Source organism: Dendronephthya gigantea, unplaced genomic scaffold (assembly GCF_004324835.1).
Source record: "Dendronephthya gigantea isolate DGI-Jeju-01 unplaced genomic scaffold, DenGig_1.0 000000F, whole genome shotgun sequence".
Taxonomy (NCBI): Eukaryota; Metazoa; Cnidaria; class Anthozoa; order Malacalcyonacea; family Nephtheidae; genus Dendronephthya; species Dendronephthya gigantea.
The window spans coordinates 1,186,428-1,211,811 of NW_021163010.1; the positions used below are offsets into that span (position 1 = coordinate 1,186,428).

The following is a 25,384-nucleotide window of genomic DNA, read 5'->3' on the forward strand; positions in this document are numbered from 1 at the left end:
TTGGTCATGTTACCTCCTATCCGGCTGCTTTGCTCTGTGTATAGACATTATAGCTGTGTGTATGAATACAGCGCTTTAAACATGAAAATGGTTTTGCCTTTCAGTTTGGAATGTCCACAATGTCCTAATTTGACTATATTTGTTATTGACTATCCGGCTAAAACTTTATTTCAATCAAACTTAAAAATAAATGCTGATTTAAAAGCAGGCACTTCAATCACGTAGCTGTAAGTAATCAATGAATAGAGACATGCAATATCCAATACAATGCAATTTCTTATCTACATTACTTTAGATATTTCGGTTGGCGTCTAAAAGAGTATAAGTATAGCATGCAAAGGCTTGATCGTCAATAATAAAGAAACGGCTTTTTTATGAATAATACCTTACCCAAACTCAAGAAAATTCAAGAAAATAACAAAAAATGAAACGTGCGGTATATGAAATGCCGAAATGTATTATTTCTGATGACCAACGAGGAAGATTTAAGACGTATCGGCAAGTACAATGAAAACTGGGTTATATTCAAGTTTCGACCGCCCGTTAATTAGGTTTTGTTTTATACAAGTTCCCTCTCATTATTACTTTTTTTTTCTTATACATCCAATTTCCTTCTGCTGATGCTTTCAGGAACAAGGTAAGTGCATGCGTGGTAGGTAGTAGCGTAAGTGCTCAAGTACCGCATTTTCATATTTCAAAAATGAAAAAAAAATTGGCAAAATGTCGCAAGATGTCCTTAATTTTAGGCTTTAGGGTGTATCACCGTTTGAAAAGGAGTAGAGTGCTCCTACAGCAAATATTATAAAACAGGAACAAGGAAGTTCTTTGAATCAAATGTCTTTACCGCGCGTCAACTAATAGTATTGTCTTGGGTGCCAGCAGCGAGTCCCCTATTGCATAAAAAGAGTTTACTCAAGAACATTTGTCACAGATTTGCGAAACGCTCGATGCAGAAAGGTGCTAAAAGTATCACTGCATAAAATGGAATGCAAGATCGCATTTTTCTGTTTCATTCTATGTGCTGGAAATACCTTTCTACTCTCTGAAGGTATACAAATTTATGTATATATACTCCAATAACATGTAATTAAGTTATTATATATATGCTTATTATAGCTATTACATACACAATTTTCCTAATGCATATGGTTGGATTCTGTTGGCGATTCGGTGCGTTTTTTTTCTGCAGCATAAAATTATACAACAACTTAGGTTTTAAACTTTTATGTGCGTGTACCGTGTACGTACGTGCAAGAAACGTGAAAGCTGCCCTAATTCATGATAGAAAGCAAAGAGATGCCAGTACACTCACAAGAATATATACACTGCTTGTTTACCTAATACCTATATTCTGGGAAACCTGGTTTGGATTTCAGCTAACCATCTTTACTTGATTTACAAATAAAGTTCAATTAATGCCCTAAATACAAACCTCTGTCAAAAGTATTTTCCTCCTCTTGATACAGAAGAAAAGGGTTTTATATATCACGCTCAATTAATGAAGTGAGTGAGTGAGTGAGTGAGTGAAGAATGTGAAAATTAAGACAAAAACCCAAGCATATATTATTGCACGAATTCTCAAATTATTGACTACTACAAAAAAATACAATCATCGAGGAAACTATAGGATTGGTTCTATCTTAAACGGCGATCATTGCATGTAGGAGGAGATAGAAAATTTTGCAATATTGGATATTATGTCTTTATATCCTCAGTAAACATATTATTATACATTAGAGTAGTAAAAGCAATTTGATAACGCTTACCTCGACCTTGATAACTCTGCATATCACAAAAACCTCATCCAATAATTGTTTATTATACAACTTAAGAACAAAATCAAACGATATCATCTAATTATCTTTTGTTTGAATTGCATTTGACGCGATCAAATTGCAAAGTTTAACCTAGGCCTGAGAGTTCTTCAAATGTTGTCTTGCCTTACTGAATTGTTATGCGGGAACTAGGTGAAGGTCAGGTCTTTCTATATATAGCACATGCACAAAAACAAACAACGAAGCAAAATTTCTTCTCTAGTTAATATATTGTAGCAAAAAATTTACGTTTATATGTACTTGAATAACTACGTCTGAGTGTCTGAAACCTATGTACTATACATAGTCATAGCCTTAACTTTGAGTGTATAGGAACCAGCTCTAGCTTTAATATAGGCCGCTTATGAGCTGTTTTCTTATACATACGTTTTTCAGTTTATACCTACGTATACGCGCGCAAAAACTGAATCATTTGCATTCATCTTCTTGGTAGAAAGAATAGTGTACAGTAAATAAAATGTATATTCATCAGGTACGGTTTACTAATATATCCAAAGATGTCTTGATTTTAAAAGAAAATGTTAGTTTTCTTATATTAATGTCCAATCACTAATTTTTCAGTGATAAGATTTGTAGGTTTGTTTACATTCTTAGCATGATCTTAAATAATCTTAAATCTTAGATCTTAAATCGTGTAAAAATATAGCTATGAATGCTTTAGCTAATTAAATACATATTTACTTAATTTTCTTAGGTATGAAATTCTTGCACAAAAAGTACGTCATCTTGATAACAGCAGGATCAGCAAAAGGTCCAATCGCGAAAATCAAAGTAGAAACATCGTCATCACGAATTTCATATGGTATCCATGGGTCACGCTCGCTTGTAGATATTGATAACCGCGGGAAATTGAAGTTAATGAAGAAACTCGATAATAACGTGGCGGCATCAATAAACAACACAGCGATAACAGTTACAGCCAAGAAACAGGGGACATCTGACAAAGCGTCGACAACAGTTATCATTATCGTTTTACCCGTAAATTTTGGTGACCAATTCGTTTCTCAAATCAAAATGGAAGCAGAATCCAAAGAGAAAAACAAACAACCAAAGTACCGTAATTACTCGAATAAACGCCTCCCTCGAATAAACGCCGCCCTCGAATTAACGCCGCAGGGAAAAGCAAAAATATCATTAAACGCCGCCCTCAAATAAACGCCGCAACCTTTTCGTCATTGCGGCGTTTATTCGAAGCATTTATTTATAACCACTGTAAGAAATTCAAGTATGCGTTTAAATGGCGTTTAAATTACACAATAAATTCAGAGTTGTTACGAGTTTGCAATAAACGCCTCCCTTGAATAAACGCCGCCCTCGAATAAACGCCGCATCTTAATTGCTAAAAATTTAATAAACGCCGCGGCGTTCATTCGAGTAATTACGGTACACACGAATCACACCACGTGACCTGCTTCGGTTTCTCAGAAAGCCGTCGGAAACGGCTAAACAAATGGCATTGTCTCAATTGAAATTGGAAACAAAAGTTATGAAAATCAAACAAAAAATCATACAAATATTTGGTAAGCCGAACGGGTATAATATGTTATGTAGAATGAGGATTTTTCTAATAGCAACAGGGCCGGAAAACGAAATAATAATATAAAATTGTCTATTTTAGCGGCATTGTTTGGGAAAGATAGTGTCATTAAGGTGTATCTACACATCAATGCACTTTTCTCTAAAAAAATGATAGAAGAAATGGAAGAGGAATCAGAATGCAAAAAACCAACTAATGTCAAAGGATGTGTTCCGTATATGAAATATCGAACGTTTGATGGCACTTGCAATAACTTATACTATCCTAATGCTGGAGCATCTGACAGAGGATTTCATCGAATACTAAAAGCAAAGTATTTTGATGAAGATGGACTTAATGATCCCATTGGATATCCCAACCAACCAAATGCCCCAAGTGTACCCTCACCACACCAAGTTAGCAGGGATTTCATTAAAGATGAAGTAGCTGCATCGCCATCCATGTTAACCCACGCTGTCATGCAGTTTGGTCAGTTTATTGATCACGACTTAGACTTGGCCGCTGAGGTGGAAATTGAAAGAAGAAATTTGTGTCATAAAGTACCGTAAGTGATTTAGCTTTCTGTTCTCATTATGGTAAAGGTGCCTGCTGTACCTTGAAAAAATCATAATGGCCTGCTCTAACCCGGGCCAGTTTGAACTCTAAAAGTGACTAGACCAATGATTTCATGATGAGGAAACGCTGTTATTTTTTAGTCCTCATTTCGTCTCTGTTAATTAGCACAGCTGACAGCTCGTGACATTCAGTCAAAACGCATGTTAATAGAAATGATACAATAGAGTTTGAACATAATTTAGGAGTTTGAACTTAATTTAGGATGCAAGTGTCTAAAAATCATCGAACATTACCCACTGCGCATGCATGTACACCAGGCTCTTCACATATTTTAATTGGTCAACAAAACTATAACGAATATTCCCCCGTCGACACGCACTCTGTGTCTTAATGCAACAATCAGCGATAATTACAACAAAAAGTTTATAATCACAATAGATGCAATGGATCATCTGCCGACTTCATGTGTCCATGTTATCCAATTCTTCCAAACGGAAATGCTGGTTGTATCAGAGTGACAAGATCCGCAGCTGTTTGCCAAAATCATGGTCGTTTTAAACCACGGGAACAAATCAATGATAATACTGCATACATTGATGCATCTCAAATTTATGGATCAAGGCTAGGAGATGCAAATAAACTTAGAGAAACAAAACCAGGTACCGTAGATAGATTGTGAAAACACTTTTTTAAAAATAATCACACAAAGCAAAGAATATAGCGCAATCATAAACACCTAGCAATATAAAACGTTAAATTTCAAATACAATGATCTAACTTTCAATTTGCTGAAGATAACGGGTTGCTGAGATCATTACAAGGTTTTGACGGTGAACTTCTCCCACTGGATCAATCGAATCAATCCAAGGAGGCTGAAGAACCGCATTGCCGAAACCTTGGGGGTTGTTTCATTGCCGGAGATTCTAGATCAAATGAACAACAGTCACTGGCAGCATTCCATTCTCTGTTTCTACGTGAACATAACCGTATCGCCAAAAGTCTCAAAAAAATCAATAGTCACTGGGATGGTGAGAAAATATACCAAGAAACACGAAAAATCATGGGTGCCGTGATGCAAAAGATCACATACGATGATTTTCTTCCCCTAATCCTCGGACCAAACGCTATGCCACAATACAAGGGTTACCGCTCGAATGTTGACCCTGGAATCTCAAACGCATTTGCTACGAGTGCTTTTAGATTTGGCCACAGTCTCATTCGGCCCAAATTTGACATTCTGGACACTGGTTTCAACCCGATTGGCGACCCAATTGATCTGCGTTTCATGTTCTTCAATAACACTTTTATTCGACAAAATGGAATCAACGCGCTGCTTCTTGGACTCATTGGAAATTTCTCTGAGAGGGTGGATCGGATTCTATCCCCAGGAATCACTCGGCATCTTTTTGAACGTGAAAATGCTCCTGGGAGTAATCTGGCGGCATTAAACATTCATCGTTCGAGAGATCACGGAATTCCAGGATACAACGAATTTAGAAAGTTTTGCAAGTTAGGGAATGCAGAGACATTCAAAGACACTCGGAAAGAGATTAAAAATCCGCAAAATAGAAATATTTTAAAACAACTCTACGGTGACAACCCTAATTTGGTCGAATTATGGGTTGCTGGTTTAGCAGAAACGCCAGTTCAAGGGGCTAGTGTTGGCCCGACCTTCAAGTGCTTAATTGCAGAACAATTTCAGCGAACAAGAGACGGTGACCGATTTTTCCACGAAAGAGCCGGAGTCCTGACACAAGACATGCTTGCAGAAATCAAGAAAAGCTCGCTGTCTCGTATGTACTGTGATAATTTAAACGTGGTTTCAATTCAACCAAACGCTTTTAAATTACCAACTGGACAAAATACAAGAATCACCTGCGACAGAATCCCTCGTATGGACTTGTGCAAGTGGAAAGGTAACTGCAGGCAATAGAAAAACAACTTATGCTTTAAACAATTGTGCAATTTCCCTTCCGCGGCCTTTGCACTTTCTATCTGCAATTTTCTCGAGATGTACAAAGTGACGAACATGGTTTCATTCCTCACCAATGAGAAATGCTTTTTTTCGTTTCAGAATTATGCTTGAATGGCGAAGTATTTTCAAGAAACGGGAAATGTGTATGTCAATGTAAACAACCATGGTTTGGTGACAGTTGTGAAAGTAATTATATTTTACTTTATGTTAGCATGGGAGGAATATTTAAGACATGTTTTCTTCATTCATTCAAGGCATATTTTACAATTTAGTCATCAGTGACAGTGTATTTGCACGATAACGTCTTTTAATTCACAAATAGTACGTCGAAATTTCAGATTATGTCAACAAAACATAATCGCAAAGCAATAGACGAGCTCAGTGCTAACTTGATGTATAACCACTTTTATTTCATCATTTTGATAATATGGCCCTTTAGAACAGTGTGTACCGTTCGTCAGGTATTATTCGACAAATATTAATCTTGCCCATGCAACAACGTTATTAGCAAAGTTCATATTTAACTTCCTCCCCCCCCCCCTCAATTTTCAAAGAAATACACCAATGAGATGCCATATGTCTACCATGCAGATTATCTAATGACAAAACAGTAGTTAAACGAACGTTACTACGCTAGTGGTAAAGAAAGGCAGTTCAGAGCCTCGCTAATTTTATAGTGATTGTTTCACTTGTTAGATAAACTGGCAGGTGTATCAGTTGCGTGGCATGCAACTATTTATAACTCCGTGAAAACAATTGTTTGCTCTGGAGCGCTTATTGGAAGGAAACATGTATTAACCACAGCAAGTTGTGCAAGACGTGCGTCCATAAATGGCTACGTCGACCTCGGGTATTGGAATACAATCACATGGTATAACGAAATTCCTATTAAGTCTATCAGGAAATCAAAATTGCACAAGAATATCGTGGAAATCGAACTGGGATGGGAAATGATACGAGGTACATACGTATATCCCATCAGTACCGGTTACATCTCAGCTCAACGACCAACTTACGTCACAGCCTGGGGGCCTTCACAATGTCTTCAAATTTCCAGAGTAATATTCTCAGCTTCGAAAAGTTGCAAAAGTGTTTTCGATCTGTTCAATGGTTTTAAAGATGTTTGCACGCTGCCTGCCGGGTTGCCTGTGGGGCCGATAAAAAGTGGTAGTCCTTTGGTGCAAGTTTATCAAGGACAAGTGTACCTTGTGGGGTTGCTGACCGACGTGAAGAATGGATTTGGCAAATATATAAAAATTAGATAAACTTTGAATTTCGCTCGATATAATGCGAAAAATATTTCTGCATGTTTTACTTGAATGTGGCTGGTGTTAAATGTGATTAAATATCATTTTGTTATCTTTGCGCATTTTTGACGGGCAAAGTTTAGTAATAGTTTTTTACTCTGTATTGTAAAACTGATTTAAAATTGCAATTGTTCCAATAAAATATGATGGTGTTTTAGCTAACGTAGCTCACACCAAAGGAATCCGCGAAGTAAATCGATTTAAGAACGGCGATTTTAATCTTGTGTTACTTTATTTGTCATAGGTTCGTTGCATGATATACTGTACACTGCAGGACACTGAAGGTCATGTTCCCCTATCAAGCAGTATCCTCCTGTATTGACTAATGTCTGTCACTGAGTTTTAGTAGATAAATACTGTCAGTCTATCACTATAGACACCAGGATTCTATATATGAGGTATGTCATATTCTTGCACCCCACCAGTAATTTTCCGGTGATCAACTCGTTCCTCTTGCACACTGTTCCTGAGTCGTGGCGATTCTTCCAAATTGTTTAGTCGATCTGAAACAACTTTTCGTTTAAGAACGTCACATATTTCTTGACGAATACAATGTTTTAAAGCATCGATCTCTTGCCTTTCAAGTCTTTTCGCCTGTGTTGTAGCGGGACCAATTTCAAAGAAAGCGAACTTAATTCGAGATTTAGTCATTAACAATATGAACAACAGTAAAAAAATTGTCATCAGAATGACCATGATAAATAAAAGGTGCTTAATTTTTTCATCTTCATTTTTATGATTAACTAGAAATCCAAGGATAGTGCAAAGTTTCCATGCCCTATATTACCTAAGCAACCAGACGTTTGTCCCAACATAAACATTTTGACTTACGCCAGAAAAAATATAATGAACTACATATAGGTGGCGCGTTTTCTCAGTTTAGTCTCTTTTCTTCGTCGAACAACTGTGACCACATTTACTTATATGATGGCAACAATTTATCCGTCATTTCATAGGAATAGGCTAGCCAAATAGTTGCGTTGTAAATAATGTAAAGAAACCGCGGTGTATATTAATGTCGATGATGTGGATACTTCATCACTTGCGTGACCAGAAGTTGTGGACAGTTCACTATCCTGAACTTCCACATACCTTCTCTATTGTTTTGAAAATTAACTTCAGAAGTAATTAATGAGTAAATATTGAGCGATGAGGAATAACTGATCTAATCCGTTAGGTACAAAATGTATATTTAGAATTTTCCAAAACGGTTGGGTGCCGGGGTTGCCGCAAAGGAAGTTGAACTGCATTAGCACGAGGGTTAATTTTCCCGACAAATGGGCAAGGTAAGGGAAGCAAGTGCGTGGTTAACGAAAAACAGAAAACCTTAATACACGAATGTTTTATCTAGAATTATATCAAAGAGTTACGGAAGTTTGTTATCCATACTTGTTAGTCATCGTCAGTAATACATTACTACCTGCGCAGCGGGCTACACATAATAATTATAACGAATATCCTTACGCGGCACAGAGATCGGCACTCCTCATATAAAATAAATGTTCTGTTCGGCAAGCAGTGAGACTGATTTTACCACTTTTTAAATTATAGCAAACTCGAGCTCAAGTTATTAACTTACTCAAAATAAAGATATTTCGTTGCCATCGGATGGATGCAAAAATGTATGTATGCATGTAAAACGGTAACAGGTGTTTGTCAGTCTGTATCTTTCATTTCTGTAAGTTGGGCAGTCAGTCATGTGAACACTTTCCGTACGTGGTCAGAACTATGAAGAAAACGACATACCCATATAATAGGCATGCAGGGAGTACACATTTTACAACTAAATTTCGCGACTTTAGTGCATGTATGCCGTCTTTTTGGTGCTGGATTATGTCGATGACTGCTTTGCCTTTGAAGTTTCACGTCATGTTTGGAAATCTATAATTTTTCAACTGAAGAAACAGTTGCATGCATTGCTCGTTCGTTTTATAAAAACAGTCGTTTCTCTTGATTAACCACAAATATCTAACGGAGAATTTGATGACTTGGCGGTAAATGTTACCTCCAATGCGACTGCTTTGCCCTGTATAGACATTATAGCTGTGTATGAATACAGCGCTTTAAATATGAAAATGGTTTTGGGAATGTCCACAATGTCCTAATTTGACTATTTGTTATTGACTATCCGGCTAAGACTTTATTTAAATCAAACTTAAAAATCATTTAAAAGCAGGCACTTCAATCACGTAGCTGTAAGTAGTAGACATGCAATATCCAACACAATGCAATTTCTCATCTACATTACTTCAGATATTTTGGTTGGCGTCTAAGACGAAGAAGCAAAACTTGATTGACATATACATGTGTTTACTCGTCAATAATAAAGAAAGTGCATGGCTTTTTTATGGATAATACCTCACCCAAATTCACGAAAATTCAAGAAAATAACAAAAAATGAAACGTGCGGTGTATGAAATGCCGAAATGTATCATTTCTAATGTTAAACCAGGATGATTTAAGACGTATCGGCAAGTACAATGAAAACTAGGTCAAGTTATATTTAGGTTAGGCTTTGTCTTATCCAAGTTCCCCTCATTAATTAAGCTCTTTGTTTTACGAAAGTTCCCCGTCATTATGATGTTCAGTTTTTTTACATCCAATTTCCTTCTGGTGATGCTTTCAGGACCAATCGGATAAGTACATGCGTAGTGGATAGTATATATAGCGTACGTGCTTAAGTAACGCATTTTTACACTCATATTTCAAAAATGAAATGACGCAAGATGTCCTTCATTAGGCTTTAGGGTGTATCTCCGTTTGAAAAGGAGTAGAATGCTCCTACAGCAAATATTATGAAACAGGAACAAGGAAGTTCTTTGAATAAAAGGTCTTTACCGTGTAAAATAGTATTGTTTTAAGTGCTAGCAGCGAGCCCCGTATTGCATAAAAAGAGATTACTCAAGAACATTTGTCACAGATTTGCGAAACGCTCGATACAGAAAGGTGCTAGAAGTATCACTGCATGAAAATGGACTGCAAGATCGCATTTTTCTGTTTCATTCTATGTGCTGGAAATAACTTTCTACTCTCTGAAGGTATATCAATTTATGTATATGTACTCGAATAACATGCACGTAATTAAGTTTTTGATTCACTAAATCTATAACAAAGATATGCTTAATATATAGCTATATATACATTTTAAATAGTTTTACATATACAATTTTCCTAATGCATATGGTTGGATTCTGTTGGCGATTCGGTGTGTTATTTTCTGCAGCATAAAATTGTACAACAACTTAGGTTTTAAACTTTTACGTGCGTGTACGTACGTGCAAGAAACGTGAAAACTGCCCTAATTCATGATAGAAAGCATCGCCTGAAAACAAACTGTCGCCTGAACCACTGAAATTAGCAAAGAGATGCAAGACACTCACAAGAATATACACACTGCTTGTTTACCTAATACCTATATTCTGGGAAACCCGGATTGGATTTCAGCTAACCATCTTTACTTAATTAATTGAATAATAAAATAGCTCAATTAATGCCCCCTAAAAACAAACCTGAAAGGCTCCTCTTGATACAGAAGAAAATGGTTTTATGTATCATGCTCACTGAAGTGAGTGAAGAATGTGAAAATTAAGACAAAAACCCATACATATATATTATTGCACGAATTCTCAAATTATTGATCATCTTCCCAACTACTACAAATTTAAAAATACAATCATCAAGGAAACTAGGAATGGTTCTATCATAAACGGATTTCATTGCGTGTAGGAGGAGTTAGAAAATTCCGCAATATTGGATATTATGTCTTTATATCTTCAGTTGACAGATATTATACAACTTGAGGACAAAAACGTTTTATAAAGAGTATACAAACAAAAACGTTTGTAATGCGTAATTGAAAGGTTTTTTGTATACTAAAATTAATGATTGCATATATGAAGTATATTAATTATATGAAGTATAATTCAGATTTTATATATTAAATATTTTGATTCATTATTCAAGATTCATCACCCGATGTAAAGATTACAAATCTAGCATGCAAGCTTGTTCTTGAAAGGCAGTCAATGAGTAGGAATAAGTGAAGTATCATTTCAAGTGCGGCCTAGAATCTTCAGTTAACCTGGCAAGCAGAGTGCCAATTATTTGCTTTCTTATCGATCGGCTTCTGTTAAATCAGTTTCGATAGTCCCACGGTATCAGTGGCGCCGGATCTACGGGGGCAGCTTACCGTGGGGCGAGCGGGGGTAGCCCTGTGCTTACTGGGGTGAACGGGGGTAGCCCTGTGCTTACTGGGGCGAGCGGGGGCAGCTTACCGTGGGGCGAGCGGGGGCAGCCCTGTGCTTACTGGGGTGAACGGGGGTAGCCCTGTGCTTACTGGGGCGAGCGGGGGCAGCTTACCGTGGGGCGAGCGGGGGCAGCCCTGTGCTTACTGGGGTGAACGGGGGTAGCCCTGTGCTTACTGGGGCGAGCGGGGGCAGCCCTGTGCTTACTGGGGCGAGCGAGGGCAGCCTTGTGCCCTTTGCTACTGTGTAAAAGTGTCATAAATTCACCATTTAATCACAATTCCTACTTTTCGCATAAAAACTAACCGGTAATATTATTGAAAATGCTCTCCCGTGGATTTTCAAGTTCGCATTCATTATCATCTCATTCGACGCGACCAAAATGCGAAGTTTAACCTAGGTCTAAGAGTTCTTCAGATGTTGTCTTGCCTTACTGAATTGTTATGCGGGAACTAGGTGAAGGTCTTTCTATATATAGCACATGCACAAAAACAATCAACGAAGCAAAATTTCTTCTCTAGTTAATATATTGTAGCAAAAAATTTACGTTTATTCATACTTGAATAACCACGTCTGAGTGTCTGAAAGCTACGTCCTAGTCATAGGGCTAACTTTGAGCGAAGGAAGTAGCTCCACGCAGCGTTGCGATCAGATCGTCTTTCTGTTATTAGTATAAGAAAATTAAAATTTTATTTTAAAATCGAGACATCTTTGAACTTATAAGTAAACTGATATACCCGAATATATGTTTTATTTATTGTACACTACTCTTTCTACGAAGAAGATGAATGCAAATGATTCAGTTTAAACTTTTACGTTTGTATACGTATGTAATAACTAATTTTTCAGTGATAAGATTGGCAGGTTTGTTTAATCCATAGGATGATCTTAGATTATCTTAAATTGATTGATCTTAGAAAGTGTAAAAGTAACGATAAATGCTTAATTTAGGTAAAAATCCTCAATAAATCTTAATTTTCTTAGGTATGAAATTCTCGCACAAAAAGTACGTCATATTGATAACAGCAGGATCAGCAAAAGGTCCAATCGCGAAAATCCAAGTAGAAACATCGTCATCACGAATTTCATATGGTATCAAAGGGTCACGCTCGCTTGTAGATATTGATAACCACGGGAAATTGAAGTTAATGAAGAAACTCGATAATAAAATGGCGGCATCAATAAACAACACAGCGATAACAGTTATAGCCAAGAAACAGGGGACATCTGAAAAAGCGTCGACAACAGTTATCATTATCGTTTTACCCAAAAATTTTGGTGACCAATTCGTTTCTCAGATCAAAATGGAAGCAAAATCCAAAGAGAAAAACAAAAAACCAAAGAACACACGAATCACACCACGTGACCTGCTTCGGTTTCTCAGAAAGCCGTCGCAAACGGCTAAACAAATGGCATTGTCTACATTGAAATTGGAAACAAAAGTAATGAAAATCAAACAAAAAATCAGAAAAATATTTGGTAAGCCGAACGGGTATAACATATTATGTAAACTGATGAAGATTTTTCTAATAGTAACGTACAGGGCCGGAAAACGAAATAATAATATAAAATTGTCTATTTTAGCGGCATTGTTTGGGAAAGATAGTGTCATTAAGGTGTATCTACACATCAATGCACTTTTCTCTAAAAAAATGATAGAAGAAATGGAAGAGGAATCAGAATGCAACGAACCAACTAATGCCGAAGAATGTGTTCGGTATATGAAATATCGAACATTTGATGGCACTTGCAATAACTTATACTATCATAATGCTGGAGCATCTGACAGAGGATTTCATCGAATACTAAAAGCAAAGTATTTTGATGAAGATGGACTTAATGATCCCATTGGATATCCCAACCAACCAAATGCCCCAAGTGTACCCTCACCACACCAAGTTAGCAGGGATTTCATCAAAGATGAAGTAGCTGCATCGCCATCCATGTTAACCCACGCTGTTATGCAGTTTGGTCAGTTTATTGATCACGACTTAGACTTGGCCGTTGAGGTGGAATTTGAAGGAAGAAATTTGTGTCTTGAAGTACCGTAAGTACATGATTCAACTTTCTGTTGTTATAATTATATAACATCGAGCATTATCACTGCGCATGCATGTACGCCAGGCTTTTTACATATTTTAATTGGTCAACAAAACTATAACGAATATTCCCCGTCGACACGCACTCTGTGTCTTAATGCGACAATCAGCGATAATTACAACAAAAAGTTTATAATTACAATAGATGCAATGGATCATCTGCCGACTTCACGTGTCCATGTTATCCAATTCTTCCAAACGGAAATGCTGGTTGTATCAGGGTGACAAGATCCGCAGCTGTTTGCCAAAAACATGGTCATTTCAAACCACGGGAACAAATCAATGTTAATACTGCATACATTGATGCATCTCAAATTTATGGATCGACGCTAAGAGTTGCGAATGGACTTAGAGAAAGAAAACCGGGTACCGTACATAGATTATGAAAAATCTTTTTTAAAAATAATCACACAAGCAAAGAATATAGCACCATCATAAACACCTAGCAATATAAAACGTTTTCATTTCAATAACAATGATCTAACTTTTAATTTGCAGAAGATAACGGGTTGCTGAGATCATTACAAGGTTTTGACGGTGAACTTCTCCCACTGGATCAATCCAAGGAGGCTGAAGAACAGCTTTGCCGAAACCTTGGGGGTTGTTTTATTGCCGGAGATTCTAGATCAAATGAACAACAGTCACTGGCAGCATTCCATTCTCTGTTTCTACGTGAACACAACCGTATCGCCAAAAGTCTCAAAAAAATCAATAGTCACTGGGATGGTGAGAAAATATACCAAGAAACACGAAAAATCATGGGTGCCGTGATGCAAAAGATCACATACGATGATTTTCTTCCCCTAATCCTCGGACCAAACGCTATACCACAATACAAGGGTTACCGCTCGAATGTTGACCCTGGAGTTTCAAACGTATTTGCTACGGGTGCTTTTAGATTTGGCCACAGTCTCATTCGGCCCGAATTTGACATTCTGGACACTGGTTTCAACCCGATTGGCGACCCAATTGATCTGCGTTTTATGTTCTTCAATAACACTTTTATCCAACGAAATGGAATCAACGCGCTGCTTCTTGGACTCATTGGAAATTTCTCTGAGAGGGTTGATCGAATCCTATCCCCAGGAATCACTCGGCATCTTTTTGAACGTGAAAATGCTCCTGGGAGTAATCTGGCGGCATTAAACATTCATCGTTCGAGAGATCACGGAATTCCAGGATACAACGAATTTAGAAAGTTTTGCAAGTTAGGGAATGCAGAGACATTCAAAGACACTCGGAAAGAGATTAAGAATCCGCAAAATAGAAATATTTTAAAACAACTCTACGGTGACAACCCTAATTTGGTCGAAGTATGGGTTGCTGGTTTAGCAGAAACGCCAGTTCAAGGGGCTAGTGTTGGCCCGACCTTCAAGTGCTTAATTGGAGAACAATTTCAGCGAACAAGAGACGGTGACCGATTTTTCCACGAACTACCCGGAGTCCTGACACAAGACATGCTTGCAGAAATCAAGAAAAGTTCGTTGTCTCGTATGTACTGTGATAATTTAAACGTGGTTTCAATTCAACCAAACGCTTTTAAATTACCAACTGGAAAAAATACAAGAATCACCTGTGACAGAATCCCTCGTATGGACTTATGCAAGTGGAAAGGTAACTGCACGCAATAGAAAAACAACTTATGCTTTAAACAATTGTGCAATTTCCCTTTCTTTCCTTTCCCTTCCCTTCTCTTCCTGCAATTTTGTCGCTCTTAGAAAAGTACAAATTGACGAAGATGATTTGAGTCCTCACCAATGAAGGATGCTTTTTTTCGTTTCAGAATTATGCTTGTATGGCAAAAAATTTTCAAGAAACGGGAAATGTGTATGTCAATGTAAACGACCATGGTTTGGTGACAGTTGTGAAAGTAATTATATTTTACTTTATGTTAGCATGGGAGGAATATTTAAGATATGTTTTCTTCATTCATTCAAGGCATATTTTACAATTCAAGGCATATATTACAATTTAGTCATTAGTGACAGTGTATTTGCACGATAACCTCTTTTAACCCACAAATAGTACGTCGAAATTTCAGATTCATTTCAACAGATTATAATCTGCAAACCTGCAAACTTGATGTAACCATTTTCATTTCATTATTTTGATAATATGGCGCTATAGAACAGGCTTCCCCTTCTTTTCTAGGAAATACACCCATGAGATGCTATATGTCTACCATGCAGATTAACTAATGACAACACAATAGTTAAACGAACGTTAGTGGTAGAGAAAGTAGGATCAGAGCCTCGCTGATTTCATAGTGATTGTTTCACTTGTTTAGATAAACTGGCACGTGCATCAGTTGCGTGGCATGCAACCCTTCTTAACTCCGCGAAAAAAATTGTTTGCTCTGGGGCGCTTATTGGAAGGAAACATGTATTAACCACAGCAAGTTGTGCAAGACGTGCGTCCATAAATGGCCACGTCCGCCTGGGGTATTGGAAAACAATCACATGGCATAACGAAATTCGCATTAAGTCTATCAGGAAATCAAAATTGCACAAGAATATCGTGGTAGTCGAGCTGGCACGGCGAATAATACGAAGTAGATACGTACATCCCATCAGTACCGGTTTTATCTCATCCCAACGACCAACTTACGTCACAGCCTGGGGGACCCGGCAATCTCTTCAAATTTCCAGGGTTATCCTCTCAGCTCCGAAAAGTTGCAAAAATGTTTTCTATCTGTTCAATGGTTTTAAAGATGTTTGCACGCTGCCTGCCGGGTTGCCTGTGGGGCCGAAAAAAAGTGGTAGTCCTTTGGTGCAAGTTTATGGAAGACGAGTGTGCCTGGTGGGTTTGCTGACTGACGTAATGAATGGATTTGGCAAATATATAAAAATTAGATAAACTTTGAATTTCGCTCGATATAATGCGAAAAATATTTCTGCATGTTTTACTTGAATGTGGCTGGTGTTAAATGTGATTAATTAAATATCATTTTGTTATCTTTGCGCATTTTTGACGGGCAAAGTCTAGTAATAGTTTTTTACTCTGTATTGTAAAACTGATTTAAAATTGTTCCAATAAAATATGATGGTGCTCAAGCTAACGTAGCTCACACCAAAGGAATCCGCGAAGTAAATCGATTCAAGAACGGATCTTGTGTTACTTTATTTGTCATAGGTTCGTTGCTTATATACTGTACACTGCAGCACACTGAAGGTCATGTTCCACTATCAAGCAGTATCCTCCTGTATTGACTCTATCAACAAATGTCTGTCGATCACTGAGTGTCAGTATATAAATACTGTCAGTCTGTCACTACAGACACCGGGATTCTATCATTTCTATGTATGAGGTATGTCATATTCTTGCACCCCACCAGTAATTTTCCGGTGATCAACTCGTTCCTCTTCCACACTGCTGCTGAGTCGTGGCGATTCTTCCAAATTGTTTAATCGATCTTTTCGATCAAAAACGTCAACTTTTCGTTTAAGAACGTCACATATTTCTTGACGAATACAATGTTTTAAAGCATCGATCTCTTGCCTTTCCAGTCTTTTCGCCTGTGTTGTAGCGGGACCAATTTCAAAGAAAGCGAACTTAATTCGAGATTTAGTCATTAACAAAATGAACAACAGTAAAAAAATTGTCATCAGAATGACCATGATCGGCTGCCACACAGTTGGAATGTGGATGAAAAAAGCTTTCAAACTTCTGCCACATGAGTCAGCAACATACTCCAAAGGTTTAAAAAATAAACGGGTAGCCGTGATCGAAAGGGCCTGCAAGGAAAAGAAACGTTATAGCTACATATATGCATCAAACAGGTTTTTATACCTAAGAACTAACTTCTTCACTTACCAGCGATGGTGAGACTTCCCACACTGGATCAACTAAAATTGCTTCTTGGTATTTAATGCAATCATCATCCCTCCAAGCGAATAGACCAGTCATCCATAAAGATATTCTTTCAGCAATTGACATGATTTCTGGAGCACAATGTTTGGGAATATGTTTGATAAGGTCAGCTTGTTTTTCAGCAAATTGTTTACGATACAATCTAAACCATTCCCATGGTATACTAATCATGAACAACAATCCAAATAGATACCAGCCCTGTTGATACCAAGGCATAGAAGTACGAGTTTCAAATATGAATAAAATGGAGATCAGAGCAAAGATTATAAAAAAAACAGCAAAAACATCCTTGTGGTACTCCACAAATGCCCAAATACGACTAAATAAAATGTGCTCAATCTTTTCATCCTCATGTTTTTGATTAAAAATGTCAAGAAAAAGTTTGAATACATCTGAAATTCTCTCCCCTTTCTTGTCATTTTCTTTGAATTCCTGTAACATCTTCAAGTCATCTTTTGACAGTTGTATTTTGATGGAATAGTGTTTTCCAGGTGTTTGAAACCGTTCCATAATATGCCGAGTCAGTTGCTTAAAATATGATAATTCACAGTTCTGTTGTTCATTGATATTGTGATTGTCATAATTTTTTAGGGAGAGTGTTGTTGTAGACTCTTGTTTTCGCACATCCCTCTTATCCGTCTATGTAAAAGCAAAAAATCTAAATACACCTAACATTTAGTTAAGAACTCCTTTACCATCTTTCATTCCAAAAAAAGTACTAAAGTTTAGCACCATTGAATTATTCCTCACGGTATTGGTACATGTATGGTTGTGGCAGAGAAAGATTTTCTAATATTACATTCCTAAATAGGACAAATTATCTTTTGCAACTATTCTAAATTGTCCACCATATAAACCTTTAGGAATTATGAACATTAGGAATAACATTAGCAAACATGATGTTGTTATAAACAGAAAAAAACAGAAACAGAAAATAATTGTCTCTACAAGAAATTCTTTTCAGCAGCCAGGATTTTTGAAAAGGATTTTGCACACCTGAACTGTAATTTGGGCTTTTTGCACCTTGGATGACAGTGAAAAGTGGGATTTATAACCCTATTTCACTTGTCACACGGAAAGAACGCTTGTGCCATACTGTTAAGATTGTTTGGTTTTATTATTAGTGTCTTTTCCCTTTCCTGGATTCCTGAATCCTAATTTGTTAATTCAACTACACGTGATATACTAAACCAGATAAGGTAAATTATATTTATCTTACCACAGGAAAAGATGAGAAATCGGACGATAACAAATCTGCAGGATCGACCCAATTAGGATTTGACTCCTCGACATGCTCACTAGAGTGACCTGACTGTGCATAGTCAGAATCCGCTGTCGACGCCTGCTCTTCGGCAAAACACAAGCAAATGACAAACACAAAACACGCAAATGTGTTCAGAAAACCTAGTCTTTCACATTCAAACATATTCATTTATTTTCTAGAAGAATTTTTGAGTTTGTATTTCGGATGCAGAAGAAATTAACCATATTTTTCACCATGCTGCACACGTCATTTCGGATGAACGCACTACTTCATCTTACGTGGATATAACGTGGATATAGTGAATATAGAACGAGCTGTGTGCATTCAAAGAATGAATTTGCTACCGAAATCTACGAAAGATTTTGGCTCCAAACGCTACTGGGACACCTTTTTTACCAAACGAAAAGATGTTTTTGAGTGGTATGGTGAATATTCAGACCTATGCGGCATTCTTCATAAGTACTGTAAGCCAAAAGATCGGGTGCTTATAGCAGGTATGAGATAGAATAACTGAAATAAATTCCTCCTAATTACTGTCTATTTATATTGCATCTAAAGCTACTCGAATAATAGTGAACATGCATGTTTTCAGTTTCCACCTGACTGACCTGAGTTATCATAGATGAAGTGGTTCTAATGGTTTGTTAATTCACAGGTTGTGGGAATTCCAAACTAAGTGAAGATCTGTATGATGTTGGCTATCACTCATTAGTTAATGTTGACATCTCTGAAATTGTTATAAAGCAAATGACTGCAAGAAACAACCTTATCCGGCCAGAAATGACGTTTGTTAAAATGGATTTGTTTAACATGAAATTCGACAGTGAATATTTCCAGGTTGTTTTAGACAAAGGTACATTAGATGCCATCTTTACCAGCGATGAAGAGAAGGTGGTTGAATCTGTTGAAAAGATGTTGGGGGAAGTTTCTCGAGTGCTAAAAGTTGGTGGTAGATACATTTGTATATCTTTGGCTCAAGAGCATATCCTAAACTTGTTGCTGGAATATTTTCCAAAACTGAATTGGTTTGTTCGAGTTCACAAGGTTGAAACACCTTCAAATGCATCTCCATTACCTGTATTTGCTTTTGTGTTCACAAAAACTAGACCCAAGCCAGACATGTCAGTAAAAATGCCTCAGATATTGGAAATTGTAACTGACTTATCTGAGAAAGTAAACAGATTAGATAATGTGGAAAAATTACAGGAATCTATTCAAGCTGTTCAAGAGTTTTCCACGGTTAAAAAACATTTGGAAGCACTACATCCAGGAGAAGATTTCCAGGTTGATTTGTGGTCCTCCAATAGCCTTGCGGATCCTCGGTATTCATTGACAATTTTGGATTTGAAACCTTCACAATCTCTTGCAGGAAAGTTTGCTATTTTCATTGTTCCCCAAGGTCGTGAACATGAGTGGATGTTTTCAGTAAAAGAAGGCCAGAAGCAGTTAGCTACCTCAGCAGGTTTTGAGAGACTTGTCATTGTCGCTCTTAATCGAGGTCATTCATATGAAAGTATCAGTATGATCAAAGAAGAATTGTCTGGTAAGGTTATGGAATTTGCTCAAAAGGGTGTGAACTCAGCTTCTCAAGTTCCATTCCTCTCAATCGGTGATGATGTTGGAAATCGGAAGGTTGTTTATCAAGGTAGTTCAGCATACACTGGTGACTATGTCATTGAAGATGTTGAAGTTGATCAGGCAGAAATGTTCCGACATCTTGTATTTCTATCAAATAAGAATGTCGTACAGTCCGAAGCAAAGTTATGCCAAGTCAACAAGAAAATGGAGAGCAAGAGTGCTAAAAAGAGAAGAAATGCGAAGAAAACAAAAATGCTGAATGTTGATTTGTCGCACTTAGCATGTCAACACCATCAAGCAATCGTAGCTGGTTTTGCATTACTAGAAAAAGTGCAAAATAGTGAAGTGCAAGTCCTTCTTATTGGCCTTGGTGGGGGAAGCTTGCCAATGTTTATTTACACTCATTTTCCTCACATTTATGCAACTGTTGTTGAACTTGATCCAGATATTGTTGATGTGGCCAGAAATTGGTTTGGTTTTCAGGAAAGTGAAAGGATGAAATTGATCGTTGCTGATGGTCTTGCAGTTTTAAAAGAAAGTTCAAAGAAATATGATGTTGTCATCTTTGATATTGATGCAAAAGATACAACTAAAGCCTTGAGTTGTCCTCCACCTGTATTCCTTAGCGAGGAAACTCTAAATTGTGTGAAAGAGATTCTATTCCCTGGTGGATTGTTCATTCTGAATCTAGTTTGTCGTGATGAAGAAAAAAGGGCAGAGCTGGTAAATTCGATCCATCTCATGTTTCCAAAAATTTCAAAAGTTAATATTGAAAACGAAGTCAACGAGGTTTTGATTTGCAGTAATTCAATGATGGAAATCGACCTACTCAAGGCCAAAGCAACAAAAGAAGGACGAAAGTTGCAGGAACAAGTTGCAGCCGTCAACCCGTCAACGAATGTTGAACTGATATCTTTTTTAGAAAACCTAAGAATTGTTGAATAGTTATACTAATTATAGTATTCGTGAGATGGCGGTGGATGTTTTGGAGTGCTTAAACTTTTGTGTTATACACTGTAGTCTGTAGTCGTTGGTAAAAGAGGATGAATTAATGAAACACTCTTTTGTGCACTAGATTTTATAGCTCTTTTTAATGCCTGGTTTCCATTTAATCGTAAGTGTCGTGAATATGTCAACGTGGATATTTCTCATGCATTGTTCACAATGATTACGGCTAAATGAAAACCAGGCTTAAGTACATTTAGCTTTGGTTTAGTGGTTTTGTTCTCAACCAAAACCAGATGTTATAGAATCCGAAAGAATAATTGCTTTTTAATTTAAAAATTAAGTTTATCTAGTATTATGTTAAGCAACTCTGCAGTGGCTTGAATTGTTTAAGATATTGAGATATTCATCCCACAGACCTTTCTTCAGGTAGGACTGTCACAGTAAGAGCGTGTTTACAAGGAGCGAGTTATCCCGGCTAGGGGAGGTGAAAACTGCATAGTGGCACTGCGTATAATAAAAGACTAATCAGGTTAAGTCTTTGATCTGTTGCGCTTTTTACCTCGCCTAGCCGGGATAACTTGCTCCCTGTAAACAGGCCCTAAGAAACTTTTTTGTACTTGCTTAAATTAAATTAAATAAAAATAAATCTGATTTGGAAATAGTACTTTTGTTGTGCACTGAACGCAAAGAAATAGAAGAATAACAATAAAAAGAACTCTTGCTTTATATTATTACTGACGAAATGGCCCAACAAGGGGCATAATTGCCATAAATAACAATCAGTTCTAGCAAGATATAGTTTGACTTGTGGTATTTTACTGAGGGTGCACTTTGCAAAATTCATCCGATTGGTATGTTTATCCGGGGTTTGTAAAGCCATTAGCATCGCAGGGGCGATAAGTGGGGTAGTTACCCCGGGGCTCAGAGAAAATAAAATGCTTCCGCGAAGTTTGTGTTCAGTCCTTTTCCTTTGAGCGACCCGCTACGTCCCGTAGGAAGCGGTGACCAAATTTTCCAAAAAAAGAGAAAATATAAAAAAAGGGCAAAAGCCATTCGTTCTTCGAGGAACTTCCAACGAGACTTCTAGTGGCTCTAGCAACTAGAATTCCCGAATTGGTATTTCAACCCCCACAATCATCCACACATTTAAAGGCACGGTTTGGGGTACCTAGCATTTGGGTTGTAACAGCTCCATCCTGTTGACATCTTGGCAGATGTAACAATGCCAAGCTATATGTGGCTATATATAGGATTTACTTCATCATCGTAATCATTACGCGTCGTCATGTGACAATTGGTAAGAAATATTTAAATCTCATATCCGGATTCCGGACGACAATCACAGTGTTCCTTGGGAGAGCGTACACAGCGGAGCAGGTATGAATATTATTCATCTCTAGTTTATTTACCGTATGGCTGATCTCTTGTACGAAGAGACAATATTTAAATTGTTGGCTCATGTGTATAGCGCTTATCAATTACGAGCTATTTAGTTCGCGCAGTTTTATTATTATCAAAAAGTTTGTATCACAATCTCATGCATTCACTCAAGTAACTAAACCTGAACACCGAGGCGAGGTATTTGCGCCAAGTACACTAAACACTAGTTTTAACGCGTGTTATATGTCGCCTTATGTATTAGCACAGACTCGCTATGGTTTGCTTAAATATTCCATATGTTTGAGAAATCATGGTTGTCTTTTAAAAACATGCTCGTATGCTATGAAATAAACTCAATTATATATAGATAGGGTTTGTGTTAGCAGTTAGCGCGTGTGCGCAAGCGTATTCAAATTTTAGAAGTCGTCGAGACTTAAGGTTGGCGCATTTTTATTTGTACTGGATTTTATAGAAGTACGGCTGTGTATTTACTCTTGTCTTGTCAGTACTCAATCTTAAGCCACAGCTGAGCGTAATCGATCCATAAATCCCTTGCATATCATGATATCAATGGATTTGGCAAGTATCAAATGCTGGCTGGCAAGTAGAACGGAAAACACACCCAAGACATTTCCTGTTTCTCTCTTCTAAAACCTTCGGACATTTATCGATATACGAATATACTGAAAATTATTTTCCAATACACGCACGCCTAAAAGTAAAAGCCTGTGACTTTGTAGAAGAGAAAAGTTGGGTAATTGCCCCACGATTGGCATTTCATGACCGTTGACCGACATGTAATATAGTTGTCACTTGACACATTGGGGCATTGTTTTCGCTCCAAACACTTTCCATCCATTGTTTGGCAGGAAAGGTATTCAAACCTCAGGATATATATTTATATATTTGACGTGTTGGGCAACAAAACCAAATTGCACCACTTTGACCAGAAATATAATGCTCTAACTGCTCTAACTTTTTATAAATACGTTTCAGCAGTGAGTTTCTTGCGATGGCAAACACCATTGCTGTTCTGACATTTGCCTTGGTGTTCGTGACCTGCGCAAGTGCTCTTAAGAAATGTGAGACGACGCCGTTCATATCACGACCACCAATATCTTGGAGAAAAGGGAATGTGATTCTTGTTGCTTTACTCAAGGGTGGATGACGATTGTGTCAGCGTTATGCGGCAATCTTACAAAGAATGCACAAGTACATGTTGAAGTAGGTATTACGTACTTCATCGACTTCATCTCCTATATAGTTTCTTGTTAGAAAAACAGCCCAGCAAACCTTTCCAATGAAGAATGATGACTCCATATAACTGGTTTCTTTCACCACCTTGATTTGAATTTGATTTCAGGGACATAGCTTTAGACAGATATAATTAGATTATCCTTTTTTAGTTTTTAAAAACCAAATATTAGGTTTAACACGAAAAAGGAGCTGCCTGGTCCATGCATGGCTCTCGCTCCCGCAGTTGACAGGCTGGCTGAAACTCGGCGCTCTATCCGTCTAATTTGCAGGAGGATTTGATAAATTAATATATATTCAGTTAATGGAAATGCCAATAGTCATAGTCATATATATAGAGTCTATAAAGTTTTTTGTCGAGGGTCATTTGCGTCAAGAAAAAGTCGAGAGTCCTTGAAGTGAAAAAATAATTTGACAGCGAATAGTTAAGGGGAATTAGCGTTGAAATTTCATTAATAGTAATACTAAAAATTATTTAAAATTAATAGGAATTGGAAGAAAAAACCTTGTAAACACGTCATTGAGAAATGTAACATGATCACAAAGTCATATAAAATCTGTAACTGCTCAGACAGTCATATATCAAACATTGTCGGTACTCTCTCTCAACACTCAACATACATTGACCTAATAAAGGATGGGGCTTTAGAGATTTCGAGGTTTAGCGATGTAAGGCGTTGAGCTAAATCAGAATGTCTGACGCAAAAAGGTCCCATTCTGGCGGGCTATATTACGTTTCTTTAATGATTTAATAGTGGCATAGACAGCTAGCTCCAGTGTATATTTGTATTTATATTTTTATTTATATTTGTATAGATTGTCGCATAGATAATTAGATATCTAATTGCACTTAGTTATGTTAATGGTACTTGGTAATGTTAAAAAATTCAAATTATTGAAGTTGGCATGCGAAATATTTATATCATCGCTGTTTCGCTTTTGGCAGATTCCGTGAGTCATGGACTATAAACACGGATTTTATTCTCTTGTTCAAAAAAAACATTTCATTTTATGTGGATTTGCAATATTGGGAAGAGAGCATATAGCTTCCCTCCTCTCCCGCGCGTATAAAGAATGAGTATAAATTCTTAATAAATAAAAAATTATTTTGGATTATTTTTGATTTTTCTTAGTTACAATGTATCATTCGTCGCAGTGAACGATAGAAGTGATAAGCAAATTTCAGTACTAAAACGAATCGTACGCTTTCCCGTATTTCAAGACACAGCGTCGTGGAATTTTTGGTCACAGGTTGGTGGTGGTAAAGATCATTTCTTAGTCTTTGATAAATGTGGTCGCCTCATCTCACATATGAAGACTCCAGAACTCAGAAAGTTTTTCAAAAAAGCCTGGTAAGTATTATTATCTTTTATCTAAAATTCTTGTCCTACAAACGTCTGTCTGGCCAACGTTGACAAAAAAATATAAATATAAACTTTCTATAGAAAGTTTTAAGAGCTATAAATTAGTGAAATGTAAGTATACGAAACATCTATGGAGTGTTATTAACACAAAAGTTTCGTAGTTGCAAATTTACA

At 37.1% G+C, this 25,384-nt stretch overlaps 5 protein-coding genes across 5 annotated transcripts; 4 read left to right on the forward strand and 1 right to left on the reverse strand.

Annotated features, from left to right (window-relative positions):
- Nucleotides 1-944: 944 nt before the first annotated feature.
- LOC114518308 lies at nucleotides 945-2,990 on the forward strand. The gene is made up of 2 exons (XM_028538285.1): nucleotides 945-1,048; nucleotides 2,530-2,990. Exons 1-2 carry the CDS (start codon nucleotides 982-984, stop codon nucleotides 2,988-2,990), a joined length of 528 nt encoding a protein of 175 aa, XP_028394086.1. The 5' UTR covers nucleotides 945-981.
- Nucleotides 2,991-3,224: 234 nt separating this feature from the next.
- On the forward strand, nucleotides 3,225-7,351 carry LOC114539667 (peroxidase mlt-7-like). The gene is made up of 6 exons (XM_028560312.1): nucleotides 3,225-3,355; nucleotides 3,454-3,916; nucleotides 4,366-4,586; nucleotides 4,722-5,843; nucleotides 6,002-6,088; nucleotides 6,599-7,351. The coding sequence occupies exons 1-6, from the start codon at nucleotides 3,286-3,288 to the stop codon at nucleotides 7,165-7,167; spliced, it is 2,532 nt and encodes an 843-aa protein (XP_028416113.1). The 5' UTR covers nucleotides 3,225-3,285; the 3' UTR covers nucleotides 7,168-7,351.
- A 2,789-nt stretch (nucleotides 7,352-10,140) lies between these two features.
- On the forward strand, nucleotides 10,141-16,427 carry LOC114539563 (lactoperoxidase-like). The gene is made up of 7 exons (XM_028560234.1): nucleotides 10,141-10,247; nucleotides 12,438-12,932; nucleotides 13,038-13,500; nucleotides 13,698-13,918; nucleotides 14,051-15,166; nucleotides 15,336-15,422; nucleotides 15,840-16,427. The coding sequence occupies exons 1-7, from the start codon at nucleotides 10,175-10,177 to the stop codon at nucleotides 16,406-16,408; spliced, it is 3,024 nt and encodes a 1,007-aa protein (XP_028416035.1). The 5' UTR covers nucleotides 10,141-10,174; the 3' UTR covers nucleotides 16,409-16,427.
- A 409-nt stretch (nucleotides 16,428-16,836) lies between these two features.
- LOC114539770 (chloride channel CLIC-like protein 1) lies at nucleotides 16,837-18,920 on the reverse strand. Its single transcript, XM_028560385.1, has 3 exons — nucleotides 18,642-18,920; nucleotides 17,366-18,061; nucleotides 16,837-17,286 (listed from the first exon to the last, which is right to left on the reverse strand). Exons 1-3 carry the CDS (start codon nucleotides 18,852-18,854, stop codon nucleotides 16,849-16,851), a joined length of 1,347 nt encoding a protein of 448 aa, XP_028416186.1. The 5' UTR covers nucleotides 18,855-18,920; the 3' UTR covers nucleotides 16,837-16,848.
- A 71-nt stretch (nucleotides 18,921-18,991) lies between these two features.
- LOC114521986 (eEF1A lysine and N-terminal methyltransferase-like) lies at nucleotides 18,992-21,856 on the forward strand. Its single transcript, XM_028542576.1, has 2 exons — nucleotides 18,992-19,180; nucleotides 19,342-21,856. Exons 1-2 carry the CDS (start codon nucleotides 19,018-19,020, stop codon nucleotides 21,207-21,209), a joined length of 2,031 nt encoding a protein of 676 aa, XP_028398377.1. The 5' UTR covers nucleotides 18,992-19,017; the 3' UTR covers nucleotides 21,210-21,856.
- Nucleotides 21,857-25,384: the final 3,528 nt, after the last annotated feature.